Raw genomic sequence first — 24,839 nt, 5'->3', positions numbered from 1 at the left:
TTATTTTAATGTAAAAGTTAAGATATAAATAAGAAACTAAGAAGTAAATTAACAAAGTTCAGAAAATATAGAATTTTTATTAAAAGTTTAGAAAAATTTCACTGGCTTAATTTGTCTATTTGCCTTGAAGGCTAAACTCACTCGGTTCTAGAGCAGCGTTGGGCACATACGCGCACACTATTGCGTATGGACATTGTGTTCATATTCGATAAATCGTTTATTTGAAAATCCAATTTCAACGATTAATCGAACAAGAGGTCGATTAATTGATTATAATATGTTTTTTTTTTTTTTTTTTTTTAATTTGTATGTATTGTATATCGATTTGAATTGTAAATAGGGCAAAGGGATCCTGTTTATTTCATCTTTCTCTTTGAACTAAAGGCTGGTACTATGTTCGTTTTTCATAGTTGAAACACATGTTTTTCGCGATTACTTTTGGAAAACGCTACAAAAAATTTCAATGAAGACATAATACTTTTAATAAAAATTTTTTATAAATTACACTGTGCTACACCAAAAATATGCAGGGTATCTAATGAATCAATTTTGTTGCAATGGAGTCCATGGAAAACGAAAATACCTTTAATTTTTCTGGGTCAATGAGGCAAAATGTAGAGAAAAAAACGCGTTTTCGCACATTTTCAGTTTAAAACGGACATAACTTTCACTTGATTCACAACGAATTTCTTTGATTCTTCCCTTCTTTTGAAGGCCATACAGTATCTCTCTTTTAAATCAGCCAACAAATCGCTAAGTTACAGTGGCTGAAATATAACAAGTAAAAGGGTGCTAAGTTTGGCCGGGCCGAATCTTATATACCCTCCACCATGGATCGCATTTGCCGAGTTCTTTTCCTGGCATCTCTTCTTACGCAAAAAAGAATATAAGAAAAGATTTGCTCTGCTGTTAGAGCGATATTAAGATATGGTCCGATTTGAACCACAATTAAATTATATGTTGAAGACCTGTGCAAAATGTCAGCCAATTCGAAAGAGAATTGCGCCCTTTGGGGGCTCAAGAAGTAAAATAGAGAGATCGATTTATATGGGAGCTGTTGGGAGCTTTAGACCATAATAAATACGAATGTTAATGGTCATGAGAGGATCCGTCGTACAAAATTTCAGGCAAATCGGATAATAATTGCGACCTCTAGAGGCTCAAGAAATCAAGATCCCAGATCGGTTTATATGGCAGCTATATCATTTATTGAACCTTATTTGAAACAGTTGTTGAAAGTAAGAGTAAAATACGTCATGCAAAATTTCAGACAAATCGGATAGGAATTGCGCCCTCCAGAAGCTCAAGAAGACTTGGCTTCCAGATCTGTTTATATGACAGCTATATCAGGTTATGAACCGATTTGAACCATACTTGGCACAGTTTGTTGGATATCATAACAAAAACGTCGTGCAAAATTTCATTACAATCGGATAAGAATTGCGCACTCTAGAGGCTCAAGAAGTCAAGACCCAAGATCGGTTTATATGGCAGCTATATGAAAACATAGACCGATATGGCCCATTTACAATACCAACCGACCTACACTAATAAGAAGTATTTGTGCAAAATTTCAAGCGGCTAGCTTTAATCCTTCGGAAGTTAGCGTGCTTTCGACAGACAGACGGACGGACATGGCTAGATCGACATAAAATGTCGCGACGATCAAGAATATATATACTTTTTGGGGTCTCGGACGAATATTTCGAGTAGTTACAAACAGAACGACGAATTTAGTATATTCCCCATCCTATGGTAGAGGGTATAAAAAAACCCACTAAAAACACAAAACAACATTCGGTTAAAAAACAGATGACTTATGCAATTTTATTGTGTTAGCATTTTGTATTAGAGAAATACTGTCATATGGTTCTTTGATGTTTGAACCGTCAATAAATAAACGCCAATATTCTGGAACATGGTTATACCCCATTTGTTCATATAATACGTTTACATCGTTGCAGTAGGTCAAAATACTATTTTCAGTGCTTTCGTTGAAAAGTGATCCAAATAAACTAGTTCCATTGCTCAAGACTGGAACCTCGAAGATCGGGTTGTCTTTTCAACAATATTAAATCCCGAACGAAATCGTGAAATTCCCTTTGGGATATAAAATGTTGTTTTATAAATTCTCCTTCAGGGCATATTTTGATTCGACATTGCCTGACCATGGTTCGAAGTCAGTTTAATCTGGTGTTACTCCGTTAATGACTTTCGAAACAGCGACGTGTTAACTACGCGATACAATCTTTATTACACTATCATCATTTGCATATTTAATATGTTGCCTTATTTTTAAATGATATCCTCTTGTTTCAGTTAAACTGTTTTTCTATGCACACGTAGTGGAAGCCGGTTGATTGGCTTCCACTACGTGTGCTCAAGAAACGGCAATTCAAAAGAACAATGTAAACATTTTTTCAGGGTCTTAGCGTTGAATAACATGACGAACAGCAACTCGATGGTGTATACCATTTTCCATTTACTAAAGTACGATTAAAATATTCTTCATATAGAGAAACAATATGATTCTTTACCGACACATCTATTTTATGTATGTATGTTTTCGTTATTTGATGATATTTTTGATTTTTGGTAAATTATAATTATAATAATCTCATAAGTAGTACAAAGTTCTAAATGTGAAAAATACATTTTGGGAGTTCGGTTTAGCTATGTAATATGTTCAAAATTGCCTTCGAACTATAAGACGTTGGGCTAGGGTGTGTCAATTTGTGTGGACCACAAAATCACACACTAAAGCAAAGACAAATAATAAGAAAATATATTTATTTTTTTAACAAACGCTTATTTTTTATTTCCAATTATTATTATATTATTATTCATATGCGGTTTGACAGTTGCTCAGGTGCAAAGACGAACTTATTACCTACTCTAAGCGGTTGTCAAAATTGTAATCTTCGGTAAATTCTTGTATTTTCGATAAGGATCAATGTTGTTGTGTTTGAAATAAAGTCCGGTATTAAGGTCGTTTTTCACGGTTTAAAATAAATGTTGTTCGCTATTACTCTTTTGAGATACTATAAAAATCTCCATAATAACATAATACTTTTATTAAATAATTAAAGCGAAAAACTTTAACAAAATATCATAATTTATTTTCAAATTTTTACTAGTAAAATCATTCGTTCTTATTAGACTAGGATTAATTGTTTTCTAGATCTCTTTTTAAACCATTAGTTTAGGTTAGGTTGGGTTTGGTTGAAAAGAGGATGCGGATATTAATCCACTATGGACATATACCTCAGCCAGTAATTGGCTTGTATAAAAAACAAGTAAAAACTTCTTTTATTTGTTTCACAAGTTTTTAGGTTTTTGAAACTGGAGAGATTTCCGCTTGAGCAGAACAGTATACCAACTCTAATGTGGCAGTGTCCTACAAAGAGGATTATAATTTCTTCCAAAACTTGAAAGCAAATCTCAAGCTTGGAGATCTCGTTCATTATTCTAATTTCTTCAAAGCAAGCAGGTCTGCCGAAACCATTAAAAAAGTAATAAATAATATAAAAAGGAAACAAAATAATAGAAAGACATATTTGAAGCTAATAATCACGAAACCCCATATAATATACAAACGACGCAAACATACTAAAATATCTCTCATTTATCTATTCTCACAAGCGCCACCAACCAGTCTGTTTGTGAACTTTAAATTCTTTATCTATGTGTAATTTAAGTGTAAAGGGTTTCGTAAGTCTTAGCTTTCAATATGAGTATCTGGATGTTTCATTTCGTTTTTTATTTCTGTAAATTTTAGTTTTTAATTTTTTTTTGACAGAGCTACATGGTTTTGTAGAAAAATATGGTCTGCAGTCGGACAATTGTATTAATTATTTCAAGACTATTCGGCCTTAGCGCAAAACGTGAAAAGTAAAATAAAACTAGCTGCTTGAAATTTTGCACTGATACTTCTGATTAATGTAGGTCGTTAATGAGCCGTGGCTGTTCAGATGTAGATATATCTCCCACAAAGAGTGGTCCTTCCACCTTCCTTCATTTCCTAATTGTTATCCGATTGGGCTGAAATTTTTCTCGCAGCAAATCGGTCTATAACCTGATATAGGTCCCATATAAATCGATCTCCCGATTTGACGTCTTGAGCTCCTGGAAACCGCAATTGTTATCCAATTTGTCTGAAATTTTACACGTAGTGTTTTGTTACGACTTTCTACACTTGTGCCAAGTAAATCCAAATCCAATCCAAGTGTAGAAATTTTATGAGTAAAATTATGCACCACAACCAAGATTATTTTGTAAAAATTTTTTAGCAGAATTCATGGTGGTGGGCTTACAAGATTCGGCACGACCGAAGTTTGCACGTTTCTACTTGTTGTAAAGCATTTGTGATTGAAAGTGATTTTTATTTTTTTCTGTGCTGTAGCATTTCGTATTCAAAAATTCAAACGTAGAAAAATTACGCATTGTTGCAAAACCTATCGATACTTTTATAAATTATTCTCACAATAGTGATGTTTCTATGTTTCCATCAAATATGCATTTAAACAGATTAAGGAAGTCTTTATATACACATTCGTCTATAAAAAAGATAATGCCCTTCATTCTATTGCTAACATTGATTACAACAAAGTTCTATGTTATCGCTATAGTAATCTCATATTTGAACACATGCAGCGTCCACACATTGACCCAGTCTCGTGGAATGTAAGCACGTTAAAAAAGAAACATCATCTCTTTATCTTGATTATCTTTGCTATCTTTTTATTATTGCTTGTTATTGCCACAAAAGCGGAAAAAATTTTGCAAACATCACAAGGAAATTGAGCTACGTATTTTTTAAAAATATTTATTTTTAGCATTCTCTTAAGAAAAATACCTCGATATATTGGCAAATGCCTTCGGCAGCAATGATGGGAGTGGGACATATTTTAAATTTGTCATCCAAACCTTAACCAGGAAAGACCCCTGTTAGGTTGAAGCTTATATCATAGGTTTATATGACTTTTTTGTTTTCGACCAAGTGGGCATTTATGGGATTTTTTCATTTCATATTTCTGCTTTTCAGTATAGAATTGCAAATTTCAAATTTTCCCATTGAGGAACAGTGTCAACTATGAACAACCAAATATTGAATATCCCAAAAAAAATGTTTTTCATGTTCACACTTATGGAAGTTGTATGCGGTTGTCGGATATACCGAACATTCTCATCAAAAATAATTATCATTTGTTATCGTGAGCATCATTTCCTTAACAAAAGACTTTGATAGATTTCACAACAATCAGTCGTAGAGAGTTGTCTAAGGTGGTAAGTTTTCGTGTCAACGCTTTTGTCGGTTAGGATAGTAATTGGTCATTTTTATTAAAAGTCAAAAATACATTTGTTATAATTGGTCCTGTCGGTTTTCCATATAAAAGTCAAAAAGGTTTTAAAATTAATGAGAATATTTTTGTAAAGGTACATCAATTTTTAATGGAAACCCAGTAATGCCACCACGTTTTTAAAAATTGGTATTGAATGAATTCCTGAAATCCTACAACCAAAACGGATTGCAAATCTAAAAATCTGAAGCGAGCATTTGGCGCAGGTACGTATTGCATAAGAGTGTTAAGCAAAAACGTTGATGCTTTCAACTTTTGATAATCCCCATAAAATTGGTCTTATCAACTTAACTCATTTCAAAATGTTGTCTAATTCCAGAGACTTGTGATAAAAATTGACATGGTGGGATAAATTTTTTCAGATAATGACTTATTAGGGGAAGACATAATTTTTTCGATTTATCATCTACACCAGCCCCTTCACCTGTTTATTTATTTCCATCACCATCGCCATCAATGAAAGTATATTGAACTTCAGTTATGGAACCTAACAATAAGCTATGCGACTCTAAAACCTCAAATGGATCGATAAATACAACGAAATATCACATTCAGAAAGATGGCGATACTTACCAAAATTTACCAACTCAGACGATTACATCAAGGAAGAAAAAAAGACGCGATAAAAGTGATTTGGGTGAAAATTTCGTTGCTCCCGACGGTGGCTGGGGTTGGATTGTGGCCCTGGCTAGTGGTCTCAATTCGGTGAGTTTGTATTAAGTATTGGGTGTAATTTGTTAGGAACATATTTAGGGTTATGTATAGATCTCGGTTATGTATAGATCTCGGTTATGTATAGATCTCGGTTATGTATAGATCTCGGTCAATGTGTTTGGGTTTTTCGATTGCAGTCATGAGTGAATGTGAAAAAGGGTTTTGGTTGATTTTATAAACCATTGCTTTTTATTAGGCAGTGCTGCAGTTTGTTTCTCAGCTCACAATAACTGCATGTTTGTTTTGATTTTAGGAATTCAATTCAATATTTTGGTGTACCCCGCATTACTCCTATGAAACAAGGTATAATAATTTAGCAAACTGTAAAAACACGTCCACTTTATCAAGAAGCACGCACAGAGAACATCTCACTGATTCCATAGCAAGATGCGCGGCAATCAGCGATCCATTCCTGGACAGCTTATCTGCCGCTTCGTTACCCGCCACACCTTGATATCCTCGGATCTAGAAGAACGTGACAGCCTTTCTCACACTGATACAAAAAAGTTTGCTGAAAATAGCAAACACTTCTGCTGTTGTAGCAGTAGTTCTGCTAGGCCTTGAGTAATTAAAGTAATCAAAACAATTAGCAGACAACCGTAAAAGATAAGAGACCAGTGTCTCCAAAACGGCAGATTTTGTTTGTTGAAATAGCAGTAAGAAATGTGTGCTAATACAGCAACCCTATGTTTGCTGAAACAACAGTAATGTCTGCTTTCTCATATTCAGCAGACAAAAACTCCTGTTTTAGCTAACATTTTTGCTGTTTTGAATAACAAATTTGATTGAGTGCATGGTTAGTGGGAGCCCCCAGTTTTGCCCTCAGTTTTGGGCCTTCAGCGCCGCCTTACTGTAAGCGTCTAAACGTAATCAAAGAGTCAAGATTCAGCGACAAATTGTTTGCATTTATCATATGACAAACAAAAAATCGTTGACGCTAGCGTCAGAAGCCAACGGCATGAGGTCCCATATGAAATGATTGTAAAAAATTTTACGCTGACTATTTGATTGCCGCCGCTCTCGCATTTCGGATTTTAACTTCTTGAGTCTCTAGAGGGCGCATCTCTTTTTCGATTTCGCTGAAATTTTACAAGTGTGTTGTTTTGACTTTTAAGAACTATACTAAGTTAGGTCTGGTATGGTGGCCACCGTAGTGCAGAGGTTAGCATGTCCGCCTATGACGCTAAACGCCTGGGTTCGAATTCTGGCGAGAACATCAGAAGAATTTTCAGCGGCGGTTATCCCCCCCCAAATGCTGGCGACATGTCTCCCCAAAGAGGATTACTCCGTTCGGACTCAAATTTGCATTTGTTAAGTATGGTACAAATCGGCTCATAACCGATAAAGCTGCCATATAAACCGGTTAAGCCTATAGAGGGCGCAATTACTACCCGATATGGTTGAAATTTAATATGTGGTATTTTTTATGACTTCTACTTGTCATGGCAAGAACGGCACATATCGTTCCATAACTTAATGCATTTCCTGTATATTTGAAATAGTCATTCAAAAAACGTGTCATATGGGATCCATGAGGGAGGGTATATAAGTTTCGGCACTGCCGAACTAAACGCTCTTATTTCTTCGAATTGTCTCTTACTAATTGTATGTCTTTTAGTTGGTGGCTTATGCTGCAGCCCAACAGTTTGGCATTATTTTCCAAGGATACATTGCTGAATTGGAGATCACCAGCTCCCAGCTGACAATGATTATCAATACACAAATCGCCATATCGGAGCTAACAGGTAATACCACGGTGATTTTTTGATAGGAATCCATTAAACTCTTCCACTTTTCCAGGTCTTGTTAATGGACCTGTGTTTCGCAGATTTTCATTTCGGCAAGTCGGTCTGATGGGATCTGTTTTACAATTCGCAGGTCTCTTTGCGTGTGCCTTTTCGAAATCATTTCAGTTTTTCATGTTATCATACTCCTGGTGTTACGGTAAGTTGTGCTCTTGTGACAGAAATACACGGCACATACGTATGATGTCTTCTTCGATCTGTACTTTCAGGAATTGGAAGGAGTTTCATTACCGCCGCATCAGCTTTGGCTGTCAATACCTATTTTAAGAAGAAAAGGCGAGCAGCTACTTCCTATCAATTTGGTGTAGCCGGATTGGGTCCCATAGTCATGCCTTTATTGGCCACCTATCTTCTGAAAACGGTTGGTGTGAGGGACACAATTTTGTGTTTTGCTGCACTTTCTCTAAATACATTTGCGGGCTCGCTGGCCTTTCAGCCAGCACAGTGGCATGTAAAAAAGCATGGCAACGATCCTAATGCCCTTGGAAGATTAAATGTCACAGAGAAGGTAGAAAACTCAAGCCGGATAAATGATAGTGGAGTATTGCAAAATTCGGAACATAACGACCAAGATGGGGAGCGTTTGGGTGATACGAGCAGCACCGAGAAGGAAAACGGTTACAATTACTCTCTTAGATTGATCACGAAGGAGCAGAAGTACAATAATTACCAAGGCACCTCTACAAATACTCACAACGTCGGTGAAAGCGATGGTGATAGCGATAGCGGTGAAAAGCCTAAGAAATCATACATAACGAGAATTGTTATATTTTTCGATTTGGATTTGTTTCGTGATTTGACGTATGTTAACCTGGTCTTTGGCTTGACGTTGGTTAATTTCGTCGAAATTAATTTCGTCGTCTTAACCCCTTTTATTTTATCCGACTTTGGCTTTAGCCTGAACCAAGTGGCTTTGGCCATGTCCTTGATGGGTTTTACAGATTTGGTTATGCGATTTCTGGTTCCTCCCATTACGTCTAAGATGAAAATGGGGAATATGGCTCTTTTTGCGGCAGGGCTTTTGGGCATGGCCATTGGACGCCTTTTCCTTGCCTACACCACCAATGTCTACATAATGATTGCCATATTTTTGTGGCTTGGTGTAAGCAAAGCTTTTCGCACTGTATTTTGGGCTCTTATCCTTCCAGGACATGTGTCGCTTAAGAGGCTACCCGCTGCCGTTGGCATACAACGGGTGCTGGCTGGCACATTTTCCCTGGCCTGTGGCCCGGTCATCGGTAAGTCAAGGAGGACTGTGCTCAGTTTGTATCACGTTCTTCATATGTTTTATTATGTTCCAGGTATAATTCGAGACAAAACAAGCTACGCTGATGTGCTGCACTTTCTTAATGGGCTCATTTTGTTGGCTCTGTTTATGTGGTTGTTGGAATATCTAATACGAAAGCGCCGAGGCGAACAAGCATTTGGAAAAGAAGACTGTGTTTGATTGGTCTGCAAATTATAGTTGAATTTAGTTCTGATGTTTTAGTTTGTGACAAACTCATCTATTTTTAGTATTCATGAATAAGTATGTGGAAACTAACTTAAAAAAAAAATCTTATCACATTTTTTTCTTCAAAATTTTTTTTTTCCAAATTTAGTTCCATAAAATTCTTTAAACATTTTCCTATTGAAAATATAATTCAAAATTACAAAAGTAACAAATTTAAATTGTTATTTCTTAAAAAAAAGTGTGAAAATGTTTTCCGATAAATTAAGGCGGATCATTAGGCTGATTAAGACCTTTAATTGGAACGAATGACGAAGGTCAAATAAAACTTTCTGTTCGGTTAAGTGAAATCGGTTAATGGTCCATGTCAAGAACATTGGAGCCCATTTTTGAACTTGCAAAGTATCAGCTCAATATCATTCATCTGTCAGACGGCGGACGAACGGCAAAGGCTAAATAGCGTTAGAGTTTTGTCATAATAAAGACTACTTTGTTTGTTTCCTGTTAAAAACTATTGTGTAGCTTTAACAGTCAATGAGGGCTCAGGAAATCGAGCGACGAAGAAGTTAGACATCTATGTTATATTAGGTTTAAAAAAGTATTTCCCAGAAAAAAATTTAAAATTGGATGAAAGTTCGAGCTCACGAAAGACATTTATGATTGATGTCATCTTATGTATTGCAAACTCTGTGTCTAAAACTGAGTTAGTGAACGAATCGATTCACTTCTCAATAAGCCATTCAACAATTTTATACCCACTAGTCTAGTCATTCCGTTTGAAACACCTCGAAATATTGATCTAAGACCCCTTAAATCTCAGTCGATCTAATAAGTCCGTCCATCTGTCTAAATCACGATAGCGGTCGACTATTCATGTAGGTCATTGGGGATCGCAAATGGGCCATATCGGTATAGATTTGAATATAGCTCACATTTAATCCGATCTCTAGATTTAACTTCTTCGTCGCCTGGAAGCCGCTATTTTTATTTACGAATGGCGGAAATTTTGCACGTGGTGTTCTTTTATGACTTCCAATAACTATGCCAAGTACGGTCCAAATCGGTCTATAACCTGATATAGCTTCCATATAAACCGATCTCCCGACTTGACTTTTTGAGGCCCTGGAACCTCAATTTTTTTCCGACTTGGTTAAAATTTTGCAGATTGCATTCTGTTATGACTCCCAACTACTGTGTCAAGTACGGTCCAAATCGGTCTATAAACTGATCGGTCTATAACTTGAAACAGGAAGTTGTACTAGGGGCTTCGCTATTCGAACCGTATATGGTCCATATCGGACATTGCATCAATGAACGGGTTTCATTGCTCACAGTTGTACAATGTACAATGGTACAATGTCCTACGTAAGGGTCGCTGAAGGAATGGAGGTGGGGGATTGGCTTTCGTGATACACCATTCCGTACAGTATAGACCCATGAGCCTGGCGCTAGTCACTCCTATATGGAGTGTATGGCGATAGCAGTCGGGCCCGGTACTGCCTATATAGAGCTTTACAACCTGTACATACCGCAGGTTGATAGCTGTGTCTCAATTAACGACCAGGCTTACAAGCCCGACATAAGTGGGCTACTATCTGGCCATAATCGTCTGGTTCTAGGGGACTTTAATGCGCATCGCATTTCATGGCATTCTCCCCTAGATAGCGATCATAGCTGTGGGAGAGCAGATTGAAGGCTCCACGTTTTGCACGGTGAATTAGGATGCTCCCACTAGGATTACGAAAAGGTGTAGCAGCTTGCCAGACATTTCCATTGCATCCCCTGATCTCCAATTTCTCGGCGCAGGTAATGGTACTCGCAAACGAGCGTGATAGTATTCGTTGTACGGACCCAAGTAACTCCAGAATCAGCGAGCTGAATCTGGAAATAAACAGAGTAGTCAACGAACATAAGCGGAATTTGTGGCTGGAACACTTGGAGTAATGTAACTTAGGCACCGGTTTAGGCAAGCTTTTGTCTACTGTTAAGTCACTCTCGAACCCCGGCTTAGAGGATGGCAGGAGATCACTCACTATTTGCGACGTAACCTTGACTGATCCGAAGAGATGTGCCAGGTTGTTCAACCGTCAATTTATTGTGCATTCTGAGAATGGAAGGGCAAGGAGGAGAGCCATTCTACGTATCCGTGGTCTCCGAGCCGATGAACAGCCATTACAATTTAGCGTGGGCGTTACTAAGTTACTAATGCCATCCGTGGCGCCAAATCATCCAAGGTGTTGGGCCCCGATCGAATATCTACACTGATGCTGGAGAATCTATATTTACCTGGAGTTGAGTACCTTACTATTGTCCTCAACCTGTCTTTGAACACTCTTATAGTTCCCGATGTCTGGAAAATGTGCAAAGTAATTCCGCTACTGAAGCCTGGAAAGGACCCGAGTTTAGGGGAGTCGTACAGACCGATTTCCCTTCTCTCACCAGTAGCAAAGGCTCTTGAGGCATTACTCCTCCCGAGCCTCGTAGGAGAATTTTCATTCGCCGAGCATCAACATGGATTTCGAAGAATGCATAGCATTTTCAACGAGCCGCTCTATCAAAAAGAATCCGTGCAAAATGTCAAGTGGATACCTCTCTCCCCTTTCGTGCTTTAGCGATTTTATTTGAAGACAGACGGACATATTTTCGAAGCTGTTATATCGGAAAAGTGGCTATTTCAGCCAAAACGCAAGAAAGTGCCCACATCCATTTTGTTGTATGGTAAAGGATCTCTAGTTTTGTATGTTTTTCCATTTCCGCTCATAGTGCGACGTGCCGCAGTGCGACACCACTTTGGGGCGAATTTTTTTAATGGCTTAGTATAACCACAGCTGAACATTTTTTCTGATGTTCTCACCAGGATTCGAAACCAGGCGTTCAGTGTCATAGGAGGGCTTGGTAAACTCTGCGCTACGGTCACCTCCATAATTAAATAGAAAACGAGTGATAAATAATCCAGGGTGGTGGGTATGCAAAGTACGGGGTATGACAACCGTATGTCGTCGCAAGCAAAATGCACCATGTAAAGACGCACCAAACAACATCAACTGGCGACATTTATGAGCATATCTGATTTGTACAACTTATCTATAATAAGTGTCATCATGTCAAACTTATCTATAATATGTGCCCACCACAAACTGTTTAGATTCGGCTATTTTAAAGGGGATTCATTTATTGAGCAAGCATTGATACGAGAGATTTGTTAACTGTGTTCCTAATTTTTGCGAACGACTTTGCAATGAATAAATAGCTAAAACAGCGTTCAGTTTAGCTCATTCTCAAAGAAAATGCTACCACTGTAGAACGGAACATTTAAAAAAGCTTTAAATCGAAAAACCAAAATAAAAACACTTTAAGAATTTTATATGCAAAATATGAAATACAGTTCTATGCGTAGGTATTTGAAAGCTCTTTAAAAAATGGCAAACAAGTTGAAAAACAAAAAAAAAAAAACACAGATGCAAGAGTTTTCTCTTAACATTATCCGCTCTACAAAACTACAATAATTATTTTGTGCTTTTGGCCATTTTGTTGACAAAAGACTGGACACTCAAAGAAATTTCAATAGACAAACAAGAACAAGTTATCTGTTTGTGTTGTCATACCCTACACCTCTACTGTGGTACAGAATAATAGGTTGCCCAAAAAGTAATTGCGGATTTTTTAAAAGAAAGTAAATGTATTTTTAATAAAACTTAGAATGAACTTTAATCAAATATACTTTTTTTACACTTTTTTTCTAAAGCAAGCTAAAAGTAACAGCTGATAACAGACGGAAGAAAGAATGCAATTACAGAGTCACAAGCTGTGAAAAAAAATTGTCAACGCCGACTATATGAAAAATCCGCAATTACTTTTTGGGCAACCCAATATAACTTAGTGCAATTGTTTGTAAAACCCAGAAGGAAGAGTGATAGTATATTGATCGGCTCAGGTAAGAAAAGAGATCGACTCTGTCTCTCCGTGTTAATTTGTGTACAAGTTAAATAGTGTACAAGTGTAGTTCAGATTTAGATATAGCTCCCATATACATGTTCGTCCTATTTTGAGAAATCTTATTTATAAAAATCAATTTGTGTTTGTTTGTGTGTTCCTCATAGACTCAGAAACGGCTGAACGATATTCTTGAAATTTTCACAGATGATGCATAATGATCCCGTGGTAAAAATAGGGTACTACATTTTTTGATATCAGAAGGGGGGTGGACCCTCCCCCTTACCCTAATTTTCAGAAACGCCAGATCTCGGAGATGGGTGGTGCGGTTTAAGCGAAATTTTGTGTGCTCTCAAAATTCCAAAACACCCCTAAATCGGACATATTTACCGACCATGGCAATATGGGACTCAAATGAAAGGTATTTGCGAGTAGAATACGATTCTAATATCCAAATATGGGACCACGTTTCTGGGGGTCCACCCCTTACCAAAAACACCCCCCAAACAGGACTTATTTACTGACCATCGGAATATGGGGCTTAAATAAAAGGTATTTGAGTGTAGAATTTGAAACTGATATCCAAATATGGGACCAAGTGATTGGGGGGCCGCCTCTCCCCAAAGACATCCCCTAAGGGGACCAATTTTTAGACGATAGCAATATGGGGCTCAAATGAAAAGTCTTTGGAATTAAAGCTCAAATCTGACATCAATATTAGAGAAAAGTGTCTATGGGCACCAACTGCCTAGGCGACGTCCCACCACCATAACAGCCCTCAAATAGGACGTACTTGCTAACCAAGACAATTTGGGTCTTAAAAAGAGTGGAACTAAATATTTGTAGTTTTTAGGGCAAATACCCCAAGCCGGACATATTTGCTGACTTTTGCAATAAGGAGTTTAAATGAGATTAGAAAACGAATTTGATAACCAATTTTGAGGTCAATGGCAATAAATAATAAATGATGTATAGATATATGAGAATAGAGCACATTCCTGATATATTTTCCGGGCTTGGGGATTTTCTAAGCCCCAAATCACCCCTAAATCGGCCATATTTACCGACTATGTCAATGTGGAGTTTTAATAAAAGGTATTGGGGGGTAGAGAAAGAATTGATACCCATTTTCGGGGCCAATTTTCTGGGGGTCTACCCCTGGGGGACCACCTCACTCCCGAAAACATCCCTAAATCAGATATCATGAGAATATCGGGCTGAAATAAAGTATTTTAAGAATGGAGTACACCTTACATCCAAACTTAAATTCGTAGACCAATAAAGATCATGTGGGATTCAGATAAAGGCACTTATATTGTAAAACTGTTAGTCAAGCGATATACTATTTTCGTAGCATGGTATTTCACTAAAAGCTCTTTAATTGTGCATTAATTGACCAATCTTGACAAAATTTTGCACATCTCTTTCCTCGACGACCACCATAATATTTAAAGAGTTTGGTCGGCTCAGATTTAGATATATCGCCCACTTTGTACTTATAGGGTAGGTGTAGTATTATATAGTCGGTACCGCTCGACTTTTGCCTTTCCTAACTGGTTTTTATTTTCACAATGGGCCATATTCACAAAACTGAATGTAGATTTGAAATAGGTTTATTTGACAGTAGTTTAAAGAAAGTCTATCAAATAAACCAATTTCAAATCCATGTTAAGTTTTGTGAATACCGGTGAAAGACGATATTCGTACATAATTTTTATACAATAGTTTTTTATATTGGGTTGCCCAAAAAGTAATTGCGGATTTTTTAAAAGAAAGTAAATGTATTTTTAATAAAACTTAGAATGAATTTTAATCATATATATTTTTTTACACTTTTTTTCTAAAGCAAACTAAAAGTAACAGCTGATAACTGACGGAAGAAAGAATGCAATTACAGAGTCACAAGCTGTGAAAAAATTTCTCAACGCCGACTATATGAAAAATCCGCAATTACTTTTTGGGCAACCCAATACATTATCACAAATGGCAGGGAAATACTCAGTTTGCCCCTGTTCCTATATAAAATGTTGATGGGCAACATTTCCAAATTTGCATGCACTATAAATTTCTTATAAAATAATATTTCGAGTTCCATACTTATTTTTTGGGCAAATGTCATTGGAGTCATCTATACCAGGCTTTTCCTAAAATGTTTACTAACAAATATCGTCGAGTGTAGCAAATAACAGCAATATTCTCAATTAAAATATAACCATTTGTTATCAATAAAATAAGCCCTTCTAACAAACGCTTTCGTACAGATTTCACAGCAAACAGTTGCTGTGAGTTAGTAAACGTGACAAGTTGTTGTGCTGTAGACGCTCTCTCAGTTCGACGGTTGTTCACAGTCCGCCAAAGTTAAGCAAACAAAAAAACTATATTGAAAAGGAGAATAAATAATAAAAAAAAGTTAATTAGTATAAATGAAACGCGAGCATACATATTAATTGAGAAGGCATCACAAAAAATGTAAATTAACTATAAAAATTGGCTTGAAGTAATTGTTGTGTTAGTGTTTTGTTGCCCGGCTTTTCAGTAACAGTAAATTGTGCGTCCCCTACAATGGCGTTAAATACCATAGGACGTAAGCTTAAAGATAAAAATATTTAGCGAAATGCACTGTTCACGCTATCAATTACAGATCATAAGTTATTTCAACATGCTCTCTATTCCAGACTGACGTAACAAATAAAAGGCAAAATTTCATTTCGCATTTGCATCGGATTTGATTTTGCTGCCTATCAACGCCTAGGTCTATGAGAACCTATTCACTTGCCACCAACTCTATATATTTTAATTAAGATTTTTGAAACACTGCCGCTCCAATAATGGACACCAACAATCAACTATGCGATCAAAACGGAGCTTCAAAAGTCCTGCCAAAAAAGTCTGTTAAAACAAAGAAACGTAATAAAAGTGATTTGGGTGATAAATTTGTCGCTCCCGACGGCGGCTGGGCATGGTTGGTAGCTGTGGCTAGTGGTTTTAATATGGTGAGTTAATTGCCTTTGCTGTGTTTAATAGCGTTGATTTTGAATCTAAACCTTACTTCAACAGTTGGTTATATTTGCTGCCGCCCACCAGTTTGGCATAATTTTCCATCAACATATGACGGAATTGAAAATTTCGAATACCCAACTTACAACAATAATTAATACACAAATCGCGGTGTCCGGGTTAACAGGTAGTTAACCAAAGAAATTTTTGCAAGATTTCTGCACAACACATAACGGCCGTAGGCATCATTTGGAATGGAAGAGAAATTGTTTTGTTGCAATTTATGGTAGAAAGCGTGAAAACAGAAATTTATCGTTGAAAGCATTACAGTAAAAGAAACAAAAGTTGGACCACTGAGTCTTGGCTCCGAAATCGAATTTCAGGTTGGGTGGTCATTGAATGTGTCTGGTTAAGCGGTGTTTTGGGGATGAGGCCATCCACACGCTTAGTCTCAAAAATTGATGTCAGATTCCTAGTTCTTTCATTTTTATATAATAGACGCAAAGCTTTCATTTTTATATAGTAGACATCAAAGAGAAGATTTCATTGGAGTGTAGGGGAAAGGAGAGGTTCGAAAGAAAAAATTTCAGCGGTGGTTATCCCCTCCCAATGCTGTCAACATTTGTGAGGTACTGTACCATTTCGTACGGCAGCCATGCAAAAACTTCTCCACAAAGATATGTTGCACTGCAGCACGCCGTTCGGACTCGCTATTAAATGGAGGCCACTTATCATTGAGCTTTAACTTGAATCGGACAGCGCTCATTGATATGTGAGAAGTTCTACCCTGTTACTTAATGAAATGTTAATGGGTAAATTTGCATCTAGAGTAATGTTTACAGAAGCGGGGGCCACCGCAGCACGAAGTTTAGCATGTTCGCCTATGACGCTGAACGGATGTTCAAATCCTGGCGGGAACATTAGACTCCATCTATGAGCTGCCGGCTACGTTAGTGAGGTACTATGCCATGTATAGAAGTCATGTAAAAACTTATCCCGAGATGTCGCAGATGGAATACCATTCGGACTCAGCTGTAAAAAAGTGGTCCCTTATCATTGAATATAAACTTGAATCGGACTGTACTTATTGATATGATAAATGAATGCCCTTGGTCCTTAATACAATGTTCATGGGCAAAATTGAATTTTGGATTAGTTTCAATAGAAATTTTTAGTTGGCATGTGCACTCAACCAAATTTGTTATTTAAACAGCAAAAATGTTTGCTAAAACAGCAGTTTTTGTCTGCTGAAAATGAGAAAGCAGACATTACTGCTGTTTCAGCAAACATAGGGCTGCTGTATTAGCAAACATTTCTTACTGCTATTTCAGCTTACAAAAGTCTGCTGTTTTGAGTACACAAGGCTGCTGAAAAAAAAATTGTATGTTACTTTTTACAGTTGCCTGTTTTGATTACTTTAGGCACTCTTAAGATTTTTTTTGTATCCAAATTTAAGGAAAAAAGGTTATGGAAAGTATAGTTGCGCCGTGAGTAATTTTCATACTAGGCGCCCAAATTTCTATCAATTCATAGTACATATCATCGATATGTTACACTTAGTATCACACAATTAGGGGATGTGGGCAATCCTGTCACAAGGGAAGGCTGAGCCTTAGTTCTTGTGCATATCTTGTGAAGTGAATTTAATTTAAAAAAGTAAAATAATGACTGGTCGTGGTAAAGGTGGCAAAGGTTTGGGAAAAGGTGGTGCTAAACGTCATCGTAAAGTGTTGCGTGATAACATTCAAGGTATCACCAAGCCTGCAATTAGATGTTTGGCTCGTCGTGGCGGTGTAAAGCGTATCTCTGAATTGATATACGAAGAAACTCGTGGTGTTCTGAAAGTGTTTTTGGAGAACGTTATTCGTGATGCTGTCACCTACACTAAACACGCTAAGCGTAAAACCGCCACCGCTATGGATGTCGTGTACGCTTTGAAGAGACAAGGCCCCACTTTGTACGGTTTCGGCGGTTAAACATTATCTTGACGCTTTTTTGAAGAAAAATTTTAAAAACTTTATAGAAAGTATACATTTAGTGGTGATTATCAACATCCACTCAAGTTATTTTCAGCAAAGTTTTTTCTCTGAGTGTGGCTTAACTTCGTCATATAAAGAGATGCTTACTTGAAAGCCATCGTAGAGTAGACGATAACATCTCCATGACGCTGAACGCCTGGGTTCGAGTCTTGACAAGAAATTCAGAAAAAGCTTTTAGTGGATGGCAATCTCTACTTATGCTATCATCTATCATTCTGATTCAACGTCTGCTCCTTGTTTTTTAATGAAGACAAATCTCTAAGGGCACGACAAATCTCTAAGGGCATTAGTGCAGCAGATCTACAGTATATTACCATAGCAGGTGACCGCATGAAAGAGGTTATTCCGCGGGTGACCTTTCTGACAAGGCTTTTGAAAGGAGGATCCTTACCGATGAGGACATGAATGGGAAAGAATTTATTGATAGAATATAGGTTCGTGGGAAATAAGCATTTGGAGCATATTAAATATATTACGATAAAATATGACCAATAGTAAACTGTTCAGTGTGAACATAGGGTATCAACAAGCTTCATCGTTGGCCAAAGCCTTGGCTTCATTCCACGATATACGAGTGGATTCCAACTCTCTTTTCGTAAAGCGGATCCATGCGTTTATGTTCATTCATGTTCAATACTAATGGATAGACCCTTAATAACTTGATTCATTTCCCTTCTCAGGTATCATAAATGGGCCCCTCTTTCGAAGATTCTCATACCGGCAAGTTGGCTTGATTGGTTCGGTATTAAGTTTCGCTGGCCTTTTTGCCTGTGCCTTTGCCGACTCATTTCTGTGGTTCATTTTCTCTTTTTCCTGTTGTTATGGTAAGTTTACACATCGAGCAAAAACGTTATTTTCATGAAAACATTCTTCACTTTTTCTAGGCTTTGGCAGAAGTTTTGTCATATCTTCTTTAACGATAGCTATAAACACATATTTCGATAAGCAAAGACGCGCTGCTGCTTCCTACAGATTTGGCGTGGCTAGCTTGGGGCCAATATTTCTGCCTTATTTAGCCACTTTTCTAATGGATTCGTATGGAGTGAAATACACCATGCTATGTTTTGCTGCCTTTTCGCTGAATGCATTTGTGGGATCGCTTATATTTCAGCCAGTAAAATGGCATGTGAAAAAAGAGAAACCGGAAATGGAAGTTTTGGAGAAATTTCAAGTGGACGATGATAAAGGAAATGATTTAAGCATAGAAACCAGACGAGAAGAAGAGCTATTCCCAAAATATACCAAGAAAGAGACAGAGCACTATCAGCACGAACTGCACCAATTAAATGGCACAAGGGAGAGCGCAAACAATCATTCTCTCTCACTAACTACTAAGGAGAAACAGGTGGTGCAAGGGGAAAAAGAAGACGACCCAAAGAAGCCCAGAAAATCATGCATGTCAAGTTTTGTGACTTTCTTTGATTTGGATTTGCTGCGTGATTTCTCTTACCTAAATTTGGTCATAGGCTTGACACTGATCAATTTTTCTGAAATGAACTTTGTCATTTTAACACCCTTCATATTGAAAGACTTTGGCTTTGCTATGCATGATATTGCCCTAGCCTTGTCATTAATGGGGTTTTGTGACCTGATTATACGATTTCTGGTGCCAGTTATAACATCCAAATTGAAACTCAGCAACAAGGCGTACTTTACCTTTGGTGTTCTAGCCATGTGCGTGGGACGCTTCGCCCTTACGTTCGATATCAATTTTAGCTCAATGATTGCCATCTTTCTTTGGATGGGGTTTTGCAAATCTTTTCGCACGGTCATTTCCTCTCTGCTTATACCGGATCATGTGCCCCTCAAGAGGCTGCCTGCTGCAGCGGGTATACAACGTGTGATATCTGGAGCATTTTGCATGGCATGTGGACCTCTCGTCGGTAGGTTGGGAGTGGCATAGTAATAGGAACGTAACGTGAGCTTTATTTAACTCGGTTTTTTTACAGGTCTCATACGAGATAAAACAAGTTATGGCTTTACTCTGAACTGCTTCAATTTGCTTTGTGTATTGGCCTTACTTCTGTGGTTTATGGAATATTTAATTCACAAATGCAGCAAACCATCTGTGCTGGATAAAAAGGATTTTTGCTAGCTTTAGTACCAGCTACAATGAGTAATTTGCATAAACTTTCTTACAATAAAATGTATTAAAGAAAATTTACAACTTTTTTGATTGGTTAGTCCCGTTAATGCAAATGGAATTTTGCCCATTTCTTTAATGAACGGGGGCAAACTTCTCACATATCAATGTGTGCAGTACAAATCAAATTTAAGCTCAATGATAAGGGACCTCCTTTTTATAGCCGAGTCCGAGCGGCGAGCCGCAGTGCGAAACCTCTTTGAGGAAACGTTTTTTACAAGACGTAGTACCTCGTAAATGTCGCTTGCATTAGGAGGGGATTACCACTGCTGAAAAAATGTTTTGTGATCAATTATTTCTCAAGATACAAAAAATAATTGATTGATTTATTTGTTTTAGAAAATTAGGTTGGATCTGTCTACCCAGTGGGAAAACTAGTAAGACCTGCTTAAAACGCTTCAAGGCCTTCTAATAGAAGGAACGCATGCCTTCAAAAACTAGGCTTGGGAGAGGACTACATTGCGCCTTCTAAAACTTTGACAAGGGATGTCTCTACTGTCTTTATGTGATCCTTCTTAAATACCCTCAAAATATATGGCATACATGTGAGTGGCTATACAACTTGTGATGTATTTATGCAGTAATTCTACCCTTAATAAGGACAAGTATTTACCGAGAAAGACAGGTAATAACCAGGCAACGTCACTAAATGTCAAAAATGTATAAATATTGAATGCGGAGACTAAGTCTTACGGATTCGAAAAGGGAATGATATCAGGCTCCAAAGTCGACACATTTTCCCGCTGGGTAAGTTTCCATAAAATTTAAATGTAGACAACATTAGGCAACAAATTTTATATAAAAATTTTAATTCTGTAAAATATTTTATTATGCGACTCACAAGAGAGGCCAAACCAACTGAACATCTTTAATTAGCGAAAATAGGACAATATATTACTCTCAGCTAGAGTATTACCCCTTCGACAGAGTTAGGTTAGGTTAGGTTGAAAAGAGGGTGCAGATATTAATTCGCCCCATGCCACAACGGGCATACACCTAAGTCATTAATCGGCTTGTTGTGCGCTCTAAAAACTATAAAGTCGACAGAGTTAAGCCGACCTGAATAAAGGAAATTTATGTAACAACTTTTGAGTTGCTAATTGTCGAAGCTTAGGCCAGCCATTGTTTGGAAGGAGTGGAAAAATATGGTGAAATAAAATGGAAAAAATATCGTAAAATGTTGATTTTAAACTTTTTTATACCCACCACCGAAGGATGGGGGTATATTCATTTTGTCATTCCGTTTGCAACACATCGAAATATCCACTTCCGACCCTATAAAGTTATATAATCTTGATCAGCGTAAAAATCTAAGACGATCAAGACATGTCCGTCCATCTGTCTGTTGAAATCACGCTACAGTCTTAAAAAATTGAGATATTGAGCAGAAACTTTGCACAGATTCTTTTTTTGTCCATAAGCAGGTTAAGTTCGAAGATGGGCTATATCGGACTATATCATGATATAACCCCATATAGACCGATCCGCCGATTTAGGGTCTTCGGCCTATAAAAGCCACATTTATTATCTGATTTTGCTGAAATTTGGGACAGTGAATTGTGTTAGGCCCCTCGACATCTTACTGCAATTCGGCCAATATCGGTTCAGATTTGGATATAGCTGTCATATAGACCGATCTCTCAATTTAAGGTCTCGGCCCTATAAAAGGCGCATATATTGTTCAATTTCGTCGAATTTTGAGACAGAGAGTTAAGTTAGGCCCCTCGACATCTTTATGCAATATGGCACAGATCGGTCCAGATTTGCATATTGCTGCTATATAGACCAATCTCTCGATTTAAGGTTTTGGGTCCATTAAAGTCGCATTTATTATCCGATTTCGCCGAAATTTGGGACCATGAGTAGTGTTAGGTCCTTCAACATTATTCTTCAATTTGGCTTAGAGCGGTTCAGATTTGAGTATAGCTGCCATATAGACCAATCGCTCGATTTAAAGTCTTGGCCCCATAAAAGGCATGTTTATAATGCGATTTCGCTGAAATCTGAAACAGTGACTTATGGTAGGCTTTTTGACATCCGTGTCGTATATGGTTCAGATCGGTTTACCAATATTTTGTTCTGTAAAATTGAACAATGACTTGTACTTATTAGACCACTCAATATTCATGTCGAATTTGGTCCAAATCGGACCGATAAAGCTGCTATGTGGGCATAAATTATTCACTTTTCAACGGATTCTGACGAAAGGTGGTTTATATATATACCCGAGGTGGTGGATATCCAAAGTTCGGCCTGGCCGAACTTGACGCCTTTTAACTTGTTTTTCGATTAAAGCGGTGCTCTATTCCTTCTAACAAAAACATAAAGAAATCTGCTGTTTTTGTTGTAAATTGAGTGAAAGCAACCCCTAATTAAATTGTTATCACAACTTTAACAATTTGTTGCTTCAAAAAATCAGCTTTTGCTCACATTTTAAGGTTATGTAATACAGAAATTGGAGGCCACCGTAGCGCAGAGGATAGCATGTCCGCCTATGACGCTGTACGCCTGGGTTCGAATCCTGGCGAGACCATCAGAAAAAATTTTCAGCGGTGGTTTTCCCCTCCTAATGCTGGCAACATTTGTGAGGTACTATGCCATGCAAAACTTCTCTCCAAAGAGGTGTTGCACTGCGGCACGCCGTTCGGACTCGGCTTTAAAATGGAGACCCCTTATCATTGAGCTTAACAAAACTTAAATCGGACTGCACTCATTGATATGTGAGAAGTTTGCCCCTGTTCCTTAGTGGAATGTTCATGGGCACAATTTACAATTTAATACAGAAATAACATACTAGTGTGATAGCAAAAATGATGAATTGTCTGTAAATTGACAATTTTGACACACATAATGAAATACCAATGATACATAAAAAGTGGTATGTCATATGGACATGTAGTGTGATAGAGCCATTAGGGACACTACCGCACGGGTTAAAAAAAAATTGAGCCCATGGAATAGGAAAAACGCAAAGTTTTTACATTTTTTGTTTTGACTGAACACCTGCTTTTCAATGTACATCATTGGACGCACGTTACTTTGCTATACGCATGTGGTTTCCTAAAAAGTGAAAAAGGCGATCGTGTCCAAAATTAGTGACAGAGATTTTTTTCTTGTCAACTTAATACATTAGGTTTGTATTTTGTTCCTGATTTTGGAAGTGAACTTGGCGTTTTAATTTCACAATTAAGAAGAGCCAGAAACAAATCTTTTGACGCCAGTACTGGAAAATTAATACCACAAATCTATCAAGATGAGGGATATTGATGCCTTGAAGTGTCCAAAACGAATAACAACAGCCCGGGGAGACATGGTGATTGTTCGCGAGTCGAAAAAAACTCAAAAATCAGCAAACGAGGTATGGGTAGCAGTTTTCGATAAAAATTAAAGTAAACCATCAATAGACACTGTAAAACACCGTTTTGCGGGAGGCAGGATTATTTGAAGGAATTTCCCGGAAGAAGCCTTTATTGTCGGACCGAAACCAAAAACATCGTTAATTGGCGTTTACAAAATACCTCCGCTGGACTTCTGTGGAATGGAAAAGGTTATTATTTTCGAGTGAAACTAAGTCGTCCCTGATGGTAAAATATACCTTCGCTACCCAAAGTGTGCTGAATACAATCCAAGCTACACTTGAGCTACCCTTAAACACGTATCTATTATGGTTTGAGGTGCCATGTCATCACGCAGTGTTAGACCTTTGCATAAAATTTAAGGTGTTATGGACCAATTCCAATACGCAAGGTTTCTAAACGATATTTAAAGCTATGGTTTGTGGACACTTTGGTAAGAGTGCTGGATTGGTCATTATGTAGTTCTCATCTAAATACCATCGAGAACTTATGGAAAGTCCAAAGTTGGGCTCTTGAATATCAATCAAAAATTTGTATAATTTGTACTCCAAAACCAAGAAGTCCTGGGATGAATTCTATTCAGTTGTAGTGAGATTAGGGTAAAAAAAAAACTAGAGAAAGTAATTTATAAGATTGAGTCTCTGGATTGAAATTACAATATGTTAAAATTTGTTTTTTTATAGGGCGAGACAAGGATTAAGTTTTAACGGGCATTACATCTTACTCAACTCACTCTTTCAAACGCTCTGCTTTGGTAAATCGAGAAGGATTCCAATGGGGCTAATGAGTCGATTTGGTTGAAAAGGTAAAAAATTTCAATAAAATTAAATTTAATTTTTGTCCTTTATAAATGTTTACTATATTTATAAATTCTTTTCTTTATTTTATGATATACTCATACATGTTTATTAACTCTTCACTGGACTAGCATCATACCTTAATGCAGGTGCAAACGGCAACGTTGCGTATACTTAACGAAAGCATACAGCAAGTATTCGCTTCACATCCCCAAAAAGGTAATTTGTAACAAAATCGTCATAAT

The 24,839-nt window shown here is 37.4% G+C and overlaps 3 protein-coding genes across 5 annotated transcripts; all 3 read left to right on the top strand.

Moving 5' to 3' along the window:
* Window positions 1-5,217: 5,217 nt before the first annotated feature.
* Window positions 5,218-9,409, top strand: LOC106095865 (monocarboxylate transporter 2). Its single transcript, XM_059367049.1, has 8 exons — window positions 5,218-5,286; window positions 5,437-5,566; window positions 5,680-5,703; window positions 5,776-6,065; window positions 7,693-7,819; window positions 7,875-8,018; window positions 8,089-9,117; window positions 9,181-9,409. Exons 4-8 carry the CDS (start codon window positions 5,841-5,843, stop codon window positions 9,324-9,326), a joined length of 1,671 nt encoding a protein of 556 aa, XP_059223032.1. The 5' UTR covers window positions 5,218-5,286; window positions 5,437-5,566; window positions 5,680-5,703; window positions 5,776-5,840; the 3' UTR covers window positions 9,327-9,409.
* Window positions 9,410-15,483: 6,074 nt separating this feature from the next.
* On the top strand, window positions 15,484-24,577 carry LOC106095890 (monocarboxylate transporter 1). 3 transcript variants are annotated; one of them, XM_059367050.1, is made up of 7 exons: window positions 15,484-15,846; window positions 15,938-16,255; window positions 16,320-16,446; window positions 18,979-19,122; window positions 19,183-20,181; window positions 20,248-20,414; window positions 24,481-24,577. In XM_059367050.1, the coding sequence occupies exons 2-6, from the start codon at window positions 16,091-16,093 to the stop codon at window positions 20,391-20,393; spliced, it is 1,581 nt and encodes a 526-aa protein (XP_059223033.1). In that variant the 5' UTR covers window positions 15,484-15,846; window positions 15,938-16,090; the 3' UTR covers window positions 20,394-20,414; window positions 24,481-24,577. The 3 variants fall into 3 exon arrangements, with proteins under 3 accessions (XP_059223033.1, XP_013118780.2, XP_013118781.2); XM_013263326.2 differs by lacking the exon at window positions 24,481-24,577 and having other exon boundaries at window positions 20,248-20,458; XM_013263327.2 differs by lacking the exon at window positions 24,481-24,577 and having other exon boundaries at window positions 15,904-16,255; window positions 20,248-20,458.
* On the top strand, window positions 17,692-18,306 carry LOC106095891 (histone H4-like). The gene has a single exon (XM_013263329.2). The coding sequence runs from the start codon at window positions 17,924-17,926 to the stop codon at window positions 18,233-18,235; it is 312 nt and encodes a 103-aa protein (XP_013118783.2). The 5' UTR covers window positions 17,692-17,923; the 3' UTR covers window positions 18,236-18,306.
* Window positions 24,578-24,839: the final 262 nt, after the last annotated feature.

This window comes from Stomoxys calcitrans, chromosome 4, assembly GCF_963082655.1.
Source record: "Stomoxys calcitrans chromosome 4, idStoCalc2.1, whole genome shotgun sequence".
Taxonomy (NCBI): domain Eukaryota; kingdom Metazoa; phylum Arthropoda; class Insecta; order Diptera; family Muscidae; genus Stomoxys; species Stomoxys calcitrans.
The sequence above is the reverse complement of the archived record's forward strand: the minus strand, read 5'-3'. Positions and strand labels throughout refer to the sequence as shown.

Excerpts from the sequence above, each read along its gene's own strand:
- LOC106095890 (XM_059367050.1), top strand. The coding sequence starts at position 16,091 with ATGGACACCAACAATCAACTATGCGATCAAAACGGAGCTTCAAAAGTC. Across the intron at positions 16,256-16,319 it reads TGGCTAGTGGTTTTAATATG|TTGGTTATATTTGCTGCCGC; the intron begins GTGAGTTAATTG and ends TTACTTCAACAG. Across the intron at positions 16,447-18,978 it reads CGCGGTGTCCGGGTTAACAG|GTATCATAAATGGGCCCCTC; the intron begins GTAGTTAACCAA and ends TTCCCTTCTCAG.
- LOC106095865 (XM_059367049.1), top strand. The coding sequence starts at position 5,841 with ATGGAACCTAACAATAAGCTATGCGACTCTAAAACCTCAAATGGATCG. Across the intron at positions 7,820-7,874 it reads CGCCATATCGGAGCTAACAG|GTCTTGTTAATGGACCTGTG; the intron begins GTAATACCACGG and ends CCACTTTTCCAG. Across the intron at positions 9,118-9,180 it reads GGCCTGTGGCCCGGTCATCG|GTATAATTCGAGACAAAACA; the intron begins GTAAGTCAAGGA and ends ATTATGTTCCAG.
- LOC106095891 (XM_013263329.2), top strand. The coding sequence starts at position 17,924 with ATGACTGGTCGTGGTAAAGGTGGCAAAGGTTTGGGAAAAGGTGGTGCT.